This window comes from Pocillopora damicornis, chromosome 11 (genome assembly GCF_964200805.1).
Source record: "Pocillopora damicornis chromosome 11, jaPocDami1.2, whole genome shotgun sequence".
Classification (NCBI taxonomy): Eukaryota; Metazoa; Cnidaria; class Anthozoa; order Scleractinia; family Pocilloporidae; genus Pocillopora; species Pocillopora damicornis.
Genome location: NC_142680.1, coordinates 21,933,238 through 21,945,852, shown reverse-complemented (window position 1 = coordinate 21,945,852; position 12,615 = coordinate 21,933,238). Strand labels below are relative to the sequence as shown.

Below are 12,615 nucleotides of genomic sequence, written 5' to 3'. Positions count from 1 at the left end.
AGTTACAATTTGTTTGTACCTCCGTCCCGACAACAGGGCGAGAAGTCTGTCCATGCCTATGGCCGCCATCGTCATCAAAGACGCTAAAAACGATGCAGAGCCCGTGATGTAGGCTGCGTCAAATGCATATCGACAATGGCTCCAGTGTTCCTGAACCAAGGATATCCAATAAATAGCATAGAGAGGCTGGGCAACAAGACCAACCAACAAATCAGTTGTTGCCAGAGAACGGTACAGGAGTTTGGACGGCGGATGCAAGGAAGATTCTTTTTGAAGGGCAACAAGGATGAGAGAATTCGTAAGGAATGCTGTGATGGAGAGGAGAATGTGCACTGCTGAGAAAAAAAGTAAATATCTCATGTAATCCACCTCCAAAAGATGGGGTGCATAACAGTTCTTCAAATGTTTTCGTCTGTGTTCTACCGCCAGTGAACTTTGTAGTCGACATTGTTCTGTATTGGTTTCCTTTTTCTTGTTCTGAGGCAACTGGCAACGAAAAATAATTCGTTTAAACAGAACACGCCGAGCGACGATGACTGAAACTTCCTTCAATAAACACATAAAGACTTCCTCATCAAAATAGGAACAAATGAGCTTTAAGAGTCAAACGTACAGACAGACATCTTTGATACTATTAGTATTTCACAATTATTTTAAACTCCGTCTTCTCAGGTAAAAATTCGCCTTTGGCTGAGCAGAGAAGACGGAGTCTTACGTTTAATCTTCGAAAAATTTAAGTGGCAAGCGTTCTCTATCGGTCAGCTTTGCACTAAAAGTACTTATATTATTATGTATAACTGGAGGAAGGTCTAACTCCATGGACAGCAAAGTGCTTGTCGGATTGTCTGCTTCATTGCTCGTCTCACTTCACTAATCTTCCAGCAGTATAGGAACGGGTTTAACGTCGAGTTAAAGTGAACTAAGATAGTTGCCATTGCCAATGCGACGCCGAAGTGTGATGAATATGTTGTAGTATAAGTGACTACAATTCCCACAACAAGGTATGGTGTATAACAGACAACTAATACTGACTGTATCCACAGTGCACTGTGCACTGCTTTTCTGTATCGCGCCATGTTGAGTACACTTGGTTGGCTCGGTTGTAGTTGATCATGTTCTTCTCCCTGACGATTTCTAAGAGTGCGAAAAATCTTTGTGTACGAGACGAGTGAAATAAGCAGCGAAAGTGGTATCAATATGCGAGTATACAAAGCGGTTATACGCTGATCGAAAATGGTGCATAAAGAGGCAACAAGACATAAAACCCAAAAGCTAGCTATAATATATAAACACTCTTCAAAGTTACAATCTCTTTGTATCTCAGCCCCGACAACAGGGCGAGAAGTCTGTCCACGCTTATTGCCGCCATCGTCAACAGAGAAACTCCACATAATGCTGAGCCTATGATGTAGGTTGCTCTCACTGCGTAATGACAAAGAGTCCAGTGTTCGTGAACCACGGACATCCAGTAGGTAACGTAGAGAGGCTGAGCAGCAAGACCAACCAACAGATCAGTTGTTGCCAGACAGCGATACAAAAGTTTGGACGGCGCATGGAGGGCAGATTCCTTGTGAAGGGCAACAATTATAAGAGAATTGCCAAGAAATGTTGTGATGGAGAGGAGAATGGTGACTGTTGCGAAAGATGCTGGTTGAAGCCCACCCACCAAAGAGGGGGAGCATACCAGTTCTTCAATTGTTTTTGTCAGTGTTCCACCTCTACTGAACTTTGTTGTCGACATAATTCTGCATTTGTTTCGACGAGAAATATTTCGTCCAACTGAAACCTTCCTTTAATAACACATAAAGACTACCTCCCTCGCGTTTAATCATTTAAAATGCGTCAGAAATTCGCAGCTGTGGCATGCCTCATGTATGAAACTGATGCTGCTTGATGCCCGCCCACTAAAGAGGGAGAGCATAGTAGTTCTTCAATTGTTTCCGTCTGTGTTCCAACTCTTCTGAAATTTTTTGTAGGTTTTCTAAGATTGCAAGGAGTAATATATCGTCTAAACAGCCCACATCCAGCCACGATCAATGACACCTCATACTTCAGTTAATGATATTTATACACGTACCTCATACTTCAGGAAATTGACAGTTGCGTCCAATAATTAAACCTTTGAAGTGCCTCAGGTATGAAATGGCAACAAGTAGAAAATGGAGAGACGTCTGTGTATCATTCTTTTAAAAGAATGACGAACGATCTTCTTTTACCTGGATCAACTTTCAATGATAGGGTGTTAACCTGGTGTTCATATCATTCGTGTGAATTTCAGACTTGTATCATTAGTAGCCATGAAAAATTAGAAATGAAAATTTCAAGCTGGCGATTTTACTTCGTCTTAGAAGAGTTGGATTTGAGACAATTTGCGAATACATCAAACAATAGAAATTAAAATTTTGGTCACAGATGCAAAAGTATTTTTAAATGTTTGAATCAATTATAATGACTGGCTTTTTCTTTCCATTTTTCGTCACCGGACTGATATTAAAAACAAAACCGTAACAAGATGTTGTGCCGCGCTCCAACGATTTTTTCAAACTCGTTCTCTACCAGCTTTTTCACTTTCGTCAGGAAAGTTATGATGATTTTTTTTAACAAAAACTGTTTTGCTTATTTTGCCTATTTCGTCCCATGATGTAATTTCTTTTCTTCATCGCTTTGGTCAACAAGATAAGAAAAATGGGCGCTAACTGAAAATAGAGGAGGCGGAGAAACTATTGTTTTGCATCAGCCATGATGGCCCTACGCGCTCGGTATCATTTTAATCCCAGAGTTCCATCGGGTACCAAAATATTCATTTATTTTTCGTTTGATGCCAATTTTCATGTTCAAACTTTATATTTTCATTTTCGATCTACAATTTTTCTTACAAGTGCAGATATAGTTACTAAACATTCTTAAAACGTGATTTAATCACTGAAAAATGCCATCATTACATCAGTTTCTTTAAGAGGAGTAATTGTTTCTCAGGAAGCTTCCTTCTAATCCTCTTTGATAATTCACTGTGGCGACGACAGCTTAAAAACTAAACAAGCGTATATTTTTCGCAAGCAGCTGTTTATTCCAGTAGTTTAAGTTTAATTTAACTTCAAATTAGCATTAAAAGTTAATTCCTTTGGCAAGCGCACAGACATCGGTAAAATTTTCGATTGACGACATGATAGGGAAACTCTCTTTTGTCAGTTTTAATTTGAATGACAGCATAAGCGGTTTAAGCAGTATATCTAAATATACTGTCATTATTTTGGGCCGGTAATTAAGTGCAAACATTATCTCTGTACCGTAGTAAATTCTGAATTTGAAGGCTAGTTTCATCGATGTTGGGTGTCAATCAAATGTCCATATCATATGCGAAAATAAGGTTAAGCCATGGCCACAGATGCAAACTTAATTAGTCAAATTTTGTGGCCTTTTACCTCCGTTTCGTCTCGGACAAGACGAGAAATAAAACAGAAGAAAAGCAAGAAATTACATTTTTTGAACAATTTTTTGCTGTTTCTTTTACATTCTCTATTTGTTCTCCTCCTTTCGCCAAAAATTTCAAAGTGATTTTCCCGGAAAATTATAAGATAAAGTTCGCCCAAATTTTTCTCTGCCAACGCTTTCATCTATACAGCAGTGACTGAATTCTTCATGTCGGAATTCCCCAGAGCGATTAGCAGTTCTCCTCCGATAACCAGAGTTATATGACTGTGCTAAAGTGAACATGATAATCTATCGATCGAGAAGGAAAATGAAGGAATGGATACTTAAAAACTATCAAAACTCGATAAAAATATTTAACGATTATTTGGCGAAAATGAAGTGAATAATATTATTGTTGAATAATTCCCGAGACGAAGTCTAGTTGAAAACTACTCCTTGTTAAACTTACATAAACAGCATTTATTATTTATGAACCTATGGTCACTCTTAGTTGCGTGTTAAGTAACTCCCGCGTATCTTTCAAGCTCTCCAAACTTCCTGTGTGTATCGTATATTAATGACCGCTCACTGACGCGCGAAGCAATTGTTAAAACTACCCGGTCAAAGATTAGAAAAATTAGTTAGCCACCATAGACGCGCCGCCTCGTTTAAAGTTAGAAAAAATTTCGTTTTTGCAACATAATTACTCTCTGATCCTCTATGGTAATTCAGTACCTTGATAATTATACAAGAACATGTTTGTCGCAACCAGCTGTTGATTTCAGTTAATATAGTTTCAGTTTAATTTCAAATCAGCACTGAAAATGAATTCCCTCGGCAAACACAAAGACATGGGCTATATTTTTTGTTTTACAATACGATATGGGACTCCTAGGTCTTAAAAGATCTAATTTATCACTTCTTTTATGGGTGAAATAACCATGTCTTTTTTAGGGTGATAATTAGATGGTATGGTATTGAAACAAATTCTGAGCTTATACAAAAGTTTTGAAAACGACTTAGTAAAAAAAAAAATTGTGGAACTTAGGGGCAGCAGTTAATCGCTCGGAAATGGAGGATATAAAATCCGTAAAACTCAGAGACAACCGAAAGATACACCAGGGACAAACTGAACATATGTTGACCTCTATACAAATGATGCGAAACTTGTTTTTCGCGGTTGCCAATATAATTTCAGAACATCGATCGATCTGTAAAAAAATTCTGTAACAAAAAGAGATCGTCAATTTTATTTCATATACTTTCGTAACCTTCAGTTAAATATACAAGTAGCAAAAACTTCTTGACATAAGCTTTACAGATATTTTTCTGAAGACAAAACAAATTCAAGACTAAAACCGGACCGTCTCTTTTGGCAATATGGCGTCAACATCAACGTCGGGCGCTTTCTTTTAATCATAGGAAGACTAGTTGAAATAGTTTTCTCGTAACACCCAGTATCGGCTTTAGACAGGGTAGCTAGGGTCACCTAATTTGTTCTCGGAGATATAAAGACTATCGACAACAGCCTGCGCAACTATTCTATTGAGCCACTTATTTGTTTTTATCCAATAACTTATCTGACGACTGCTCTCCAAATATATTCGTGACTTAATAAGTCTCCTTTAAAAGTCTGAAGAACTCGAGGAAGACCTGACTCAGCAAAGTGTTTCTTTAATTGTCTGCTTCATTGCTTGTCTCACTTCACTCATCTTCCAGCAGCACAGGAACGGGTTTAACCTGGAGTTAAAGTAGAGCAAAATAACTGCTACTTTACATATGACGACTAAGAGTATCTCGTACTTGTGCTTGATGATATCTGAGAGTGCAAAAAATCTTTGTGTACGATGCAAATGATATTAACAGGCAAACTGATATAACTAGGCAGCTGTACAAAAAGATTATAAGGAGATAAAAATTACACTTAAAAAGGCAAAAAGGGTGGAAACCCAAAAGTTAGCTACAATGGTATACGTGCGCTTCAAAGTTACAATTTGTTTGTATCTCAGTCCCAACAACAGGGCGAGAAGTCTGTCCACGCTTATGGCCGTTATCGTCATCAAAGACACTAAAATCAATACATAGTTTGTGATGTAGCCTGCACCCCTTGCGTATCGACAAAGACTCCACTGTTCTTGAACCACGGACATCTAATATGTAGCATTGAGAGGCTGAACAATAAGACCAACCAACAGATCAGTGGTTGCCAGACAACGATACAGGAGTTTGGACGGCGGGTGTAGGGAAGATTTCTTGTGAAGGGCAACAAGTATAAGAGAATTTCCAGCAAATGCTGTAATGGAGAGGAGAATGTTAACCGCTAAGAAACAAATTGATGGTTGTTGTTGAAACCCACCCACTAAAGAGGGAGGACATAGCAGTTCTTCAAATGATTTCGTGCGACTTCTACTGCTACTGAAATTCGTTGTCGACATAATTCTGTCTTCGGTGTTTCCCTTTTCTTTTAGGTTTCTGTTCTTGAAACGAAAAATGGCAGCAAGGATTACTGAAGCCTAACTTCCTAAGTAACAATCGCATAAAGACTTACTCATTTACAATGCATCCGGAAATTTTCTGTTGGGTCAAAAAAACCATTTTTTTCCCAAGAACCTTTGGGTGCCTCTGTTATGAAATTGCAATTAAAGAAAAATATAGAAACACCTGATATTTCACTGTTTTTACGGAGCGACAAAGAGCCGCTCTTTACCAGAATCAAATTCCATTATAATAGGATGCTAGTCAAGGGTCCATATCTTTCGCGTAAAGTGAAGACTTGAATCATTATCAGGTACGGAAAGCTAAAAATGCAAAAGCTCAAGTTGGCGATGTCAATTGTATTAGGAGAAAAATTGAATTCGTCACAATCACCGAATGTACTATGTAGACCACACAACTGTTCAAAATTAATGCGCGGCCACACATACAAACTTGTTTCAAAATATTTGAAAATAACTGTGTATATAATAGCTTTTTTTTCTCTCCGTTTTGTTTCCGACTAGAACTAAAAACAAAATAGTAACAAGATCAAGTTATCACACCAGCAAGCCATTTTCTGCAACTTTAATAGGAAAGTTACTCAATTTCTGTTCGTGCGATTCTCTTAGGCAATTAACGACTCTTCTTTGATGATGACAATTAGCTCATAATAATTAGGTAAACAGGATAATTTATTAATCGAGATGGAAAATGAAGGGATGGGCGCTCAAAGCTTATCAACAATCGATAAAAAATTTACAATTGTTCCAGGAGAGGCTTCGTCTTTACCAACCCTGACCCATATTTCAAACTCTTTAAAACTGCCACGTGCTTTTTATCACACACTGAGGAACGAATAACTTGTTAAGGAGACACCTGCTTGCCACGACATATTCGGACTTGTATTATGCCTCGTTTACATGACTACGTTTCTTTCGGCGTTATACATATATGTAAATACCTGTTTTTAAAAACCTTTCAAATTTGAAAATTTATATCAAATAAATATGTCTTCTCTTTTCTCATCAAAAAGAGACACTATGTGATAAGAAAAGAAAATATATATATACAGACTATTTAAAATATTTTTCAAATAGTAACCTTTTGGAAAATGGGTTTATATATATTTATATATCAGCTTTAGATCCATTGTTTTATTTTTGGACGGGAAAATTGCTGATAGACAAACCAACAACTTATCAATTTCTCCGAATGGCGACTGCAGCTGATGAAACTACTAAAGCGTTTGGGTGGGCTGCGAAAAGTTTTTAATCTCAAAGAATGTCAGTTTTAGTACAAATTAGCACTAGAAGATAATTTCGTTGACAAACAAATAGACATCGGCTATATAACTGTTTGAGTGCCCTTTATTAAATTAAAATATTCTCCCTGTATTGAAGATAGTACAAAACAATAACGAGGAAAAGTTAGCCTAGAGACCCTATGATCTAGTTTTCTTACTTCCTACGTCTGGTTAGTGAGATAATAATAGTGTTTTTGTATCAAGAAATCTCTCATGTAAACGGCAGGTAAATTTTCCTTTCATCACAACGGTAACATCTTAATACTGAAGTGAAGAAAACAATTTATAAGTGGTGGTCGAAAATCAATGGACGTATGCTAAAGAATTATCAAAACTAGTCGCACAGTTGTTCAATTCTACCTTCATCAGCAACATTTACTTCAGAACTCCCTCACTAGCGTTTACTCTTTGAAAAGACTATTGACAAAAGCTCGACGTACAACGATTCTACTGAACTTCTTATTTCTTCTGCTTAATCAATGACATTTTTGACGAACGCTCCCTAATAACAATCGTGACTTAGTGAAAGTCTTAAAAGACCAGACCGAGGAGGAAGTAACGCTATGGACAGCAAAGTGCTTCTCTGATTGTCTGTTTTACTGCTTGTCTTACTTCCCCAATTTTCCAGCAGTTAAGAATGGATATAACTTCAAGTTAAAGTGAAGTAAGGCAACTGATGTTCTCCATTTAACGACTAAGTGTGATTGAAGTTATACGATCATCAAGTAAAGCGCATAAAGAAGAGACAAGAGATAAAATCCCGATTGTAGCTACAATGATATATGTGCGCTTCAAAGTTACGATTTGTTTGTACCTTAGACCCAACAACAGGGCGAGAAGTCTGTCTACGCTTATGGCCGTCATCGTCATCAAAGACGTTAAAAACAATGCAGAGCCCGTGATATAGGCTGCGTCAAATGCGTATCGACAAAGGCTCCAGTGTTCCTGAACTAAGGACATCCAATAAGTAGCATAGAGAGGTAGGGCAACAAGACCAACCAACAGGTCAGTTGTTGCCAGAGAACGGTACAAGAGTTTGGACGGTCGGTGGAGGGAAGATTCCTTGTGAAGGGCAACAATGATGAGAGAATTTGTAAGGAATGCTGTGATGGAGCGGAGAATGTACACTGCTGAGAAAAAAGTAAATATTTCATGTAATCCACCTCCAAAAGATAGGTGCATAACAGTTCTACAAATGTTTTCGTCTGTGTTTCACTCCTAGTGAACTTTGTTGTCGACATTGTTCTGTAATCGTTTCCTTTTTCTTGTGCTGAGGCAACTGGCAACGAGAAATATTTCGTTTAAACACCCCAAGCTGTGCAACGATGACTGAACCTTCCTTCAATAAACACATAGAGACTTCCTCATCAGCGTTTGCTTGTGCGTAAACAAATTGTCTGTTGTGCCAAAGAGTTGGTTGCTTTTTTCCGGAACCCCTCAGATTTAAGGTTCTTTTTAATATTAGAATTCATTTACATTTTAATGGTTTGATGCAAAATTTTATACAGATGATATGGACACTTGACTAGCTCCCTATCGATGAAAGATCATTAGGAAACGTGACCAAAATAGGAACAAATGAGCTTTAAGAGTCAAACGTACAGACAGACATCTTTGATACTAGCAGTATTTCACAATTATTTTAAACGTCGTCTTCTCGGGTAGAAATTCACCTATAGCTGAGTGGAGAAGATGAAGTCTTACGTTTAATCTCGGAAAATTGGAAGTTTTGGAAAGAATTAATTAAGAAAAGGAAAGTGTTTATTTAAATCCTTACACCCCCTTACACAATGTTTGTTATTATCAATGACATTTTCAAACATTCATAAGCAATGTGGATATTTTTCTAATGACAAAACAAATTCAAGTTGAAAACTGTTTATAACCAGGACAAGAGAGTTGCCAGGAGATGCTGTGATGGGAGGAGAAAGTACACCGCGGAGAAGGAAATGGCTGATTGATGCCGGCAACTCATCAGCCAGAAAGGTTGAAAAGCCGCTTTCCAAACCTGGTGTTCCTTTGTGTTACACCTCCTATATAATTAGTTGTCGCCATGCAGTTCAATATACGGTCGTTTTCTTTTCCCTGCTAGTTACCTGTATTTGAAACGACAGACATTTCCTATCAACAGCACCTGGCCGGTCACGATCACTCAGACCCTTATTTCTTAAGGCCCGGCCACACGCACGCAATATTTCAACGCAACATCTTGCAACATTATTATTATTAACCAGACATCTTGACCGAACAAGCTTATTCAAGAAATGATTTATGATATAGGAAACATTTCGCTTCAAGATTGAAGCCCACATTCCTCCAAAATTAAATCATTTACAATTCCAATACTCAATTCTGTCACAAGAGAAGCCAATTTCCTCCCGCAGTTGCATTAAATATAACTCTTTGTCAATTTCTTTGTAACGAGTAATTCTCTCACTGATATGTTCTTACGTCGATAAACTCTAAAAGTTCCTTTTATAGATACACACGTTTTATGTTACAGGACCATGAAGGATAGAAACACTGCCTCTCGTGGGAAAATTTTCCTGCAAATTATCTTCCATGATAAGCGAGGCAGGATGTTTTTCCAGTTTCTCATATATTCCTTTGCATTAAAAGATCCGACAAACGTTCAGTATCCAGAAGCATCATGAAGCAATTAAGTATAGATAGGAGTGAAACCCGAAAAGGATCTAGCTCCACGGACAGCAAAGAGCTTGTCTTATTGTCAGCTTCACAGCTTGTCTCACTTCTCTAGTCTACCAGCAGTAAAGACATGGATTTAAAGTAGAATTAAATTGAACTTAGCCTATCGTCAACCGCCAGAAGACGACTAAGTGCAATGAATCTGTGTTGCTTTGGCTGATCAAAATTTCTATTATAAAATATGGTATATAACAAACAACGAATGCAAACTGCACCCACAGTGCACTGTACACTACTTTTCTGTATTTCACCATGTTCAATGCATTTGGTTGGCTCAGCTGTTGTTGGACATGATGTTGTACTTCAGCCTGATGATGACTGAGAGTACGAAAAACCTTTGTGTACGAGGTGATTGAGATTAGCAGAAATAATGATATGCTTATATGACCGAGCCATAAGGCTATACGGTAATTTAAAATACAGCACAAACCAGTTAAACTTGATAAAACCCAAAAGGCAGCTACCATGATATATGTGCGTTTCAAAGTTACAGTTTGTCTGTATCTCAACCCCAACAACAGGGCGAGAAGCCTGTCCACGCTTATGGCCGTCATCGTCAATAAAGACACTCCGCAAAATGTGTAGCTTGTTGTGAAGGTGGCGTCGCTTGCGTATCGACAAAGACTCCAGTTTTCGTTAGCCAAGGACAAAAAAATTAGTAGCCATCATAGGCTGGCTAAAAATACCAACCAATAGGTCAGTTGTTGCCAGACAATGACACAAGAGTTTGGACGGCGGGTGAAGGGAAGATTCCTTTTGAAGGGCAACAAGGATAAGAGAAATGTTGTGATGGAGAGGAGAATGTAAACTGCAGCTGAGAAATAGATTGACTGTGGTTGTAATCCACCTGCCAAAGAAGGGGAGCACCGAAGATCTTTAAATTCGTTTGTCTGTGCTTCACCTTTGGCTAGATTTGTTTCCGCCATCATTCTGTAGTCGTTTTGGTCTTTCCTTCAGGTTACGTGTGATTGTAACATGAAATGTTGCGTCTTGAGAGCAACTGCCCAGCCTAGAAATCACTTAAACTGCGTTGATCACTGAAACTGAATAATCATATGAATAATTATGTGAAAACTTTTTCAATCGCGTTTACACGTTTGAAACGCTCGGGAATATTGTTATTTATGTCCAAAAAAAAATGGTGAACCATTTACATGATTTACATGGATCTTCTGATAATTTTGCAAAGTTTGTCTTTCACAAACGATTGATCCTTAAAAGAGAACTTTACGAGAAACAGCGATAATAAGGTTTGGTTTTAGTAAAGTAAAACGTTTTCAACAATGCCATGCACCGCAAATTGTTATTTGGTTAGAAATCCTTGATTCATATTTCACACGTCAAGATTTTTGATAAAAAAGAAATCTCGAGTCAATATTTAGTTCTACCTTGGTGACATGTTTCTCAGTTCGATCGCCATCAGGAGATGCTTGTATAGTTCTCCTTTGCTATTTCTGCAGCTTTCTTTGTGAAATGGTTATGATAATCTAATGTTGGGTAATGATAAACACCCTCAAAATAATAAAAATCCTTTCTCGTCGCCTGTGATCTAGATGATCTCTTTATTTGCACAAAAAAGCTTAGCGTTTAATCCTTTCCGGGTTTTCATTGTTCAAACAATGTTATCGATGAGCTTCTCAGAAGTCAGTGAGTCCATCGGCACCATTTCGACTATATCTACCAATAAATGCTATAAATGTAAGTCTTCTCCACTTCTACGAAATATTTTGCCATCAAACAGAAAAATGGAAATTTTTACTAGCTTCAGGAAAGACTACAGGAGACCACAGAATCTCGAAAGTTAATATATTTCACTGGGATTTTATCTATTGACACTTAGACCCAGTTCTTTAAACAAAGTTCAGTCGTTGTTTGACAAAACTGCGTTCTAAGCCATCTTCAATTTAGCTGAACCTTGTATCTTGGTATATATTTTTGTGAATAGTATCTAAAAGGTCGAGATCTAATGAAGGAAGGACATTTATTATGATTAATCTACCCTCTTATAAAGAACACCTGCTTTTCACTGCTCGCGTAAAACCACGGTTTGGGTTAGACCTTGTGTAAATAACCGGCCTTAAATTTTTTATGAAACGTACCATTTATTTTGGACTTTTTCGCTCAAAATTACGATTTCTTGTCTTTAACAAGACTTACTTTGAACGGTTCGTACGGCAATATCGTGTCAAAGTCATGCGCTTTATTTCATGAAGTGAGGTTAAAAATTTGAAATTATTTCACCACCCGTAAGAGAAGAACTTAAAAGTCACTCCTTCACTACCCTTTCGGAATCAATTTTATCCTATACATGTACTTTCTTATCACTAAGATAGTAAAACGAGTAAGTAAAATCAAACTAGCGTCCCGTTTTTTGCCCTACTTTGCGTGGACGGCATTTTTTATGTCGATCAAATCATAGGTTGTTGTATTCAAAATAACTGCCGTCGTATGAAACTTACTTGTCCCAAGTATTGCCGTTAGTGATACGACTCTCTGTCCTTTAGCTGTGCGTACACTTGGAAATAAAGTTTATCCACAGAAGCCGCGATTGAAATCATTGGTTGTTAATAAGATAAGGAATTTTTTTCGTATCAAGCCGACTGTAGTCAAACGCCTCCCTCAATTAAGATGAATACCATTCTCCAATTCGCACGATATCGTTATATCCATGATTCCATGATTTTGCTTTATCATGCGCAAAATGAGCCATGTTGATCTAT

General features: G+C 37.7%; 1 protein-coding gene across 1 annotated transcript; it reads right to left on the bottom strand.

The window, feature by feature from the left end:
* Positions 1–809: 809 nt before the first annotated feature.
* LOC113685662 (melanocortin receptor 4) lies at positions 810–1,750 on the bottom strand. Its single transcript, XM_027203230.2, is given in 2 exon segments — positions 810–1,285; positions 1,288–1,750. Coding segments are annotated over 2 exon segments (930 nt in total). The 5' UTR covers positions 1,742–1,750.
* Between the last annotated feature and the right edge of the window lie 10,865 nt (positions 1,751–12,615).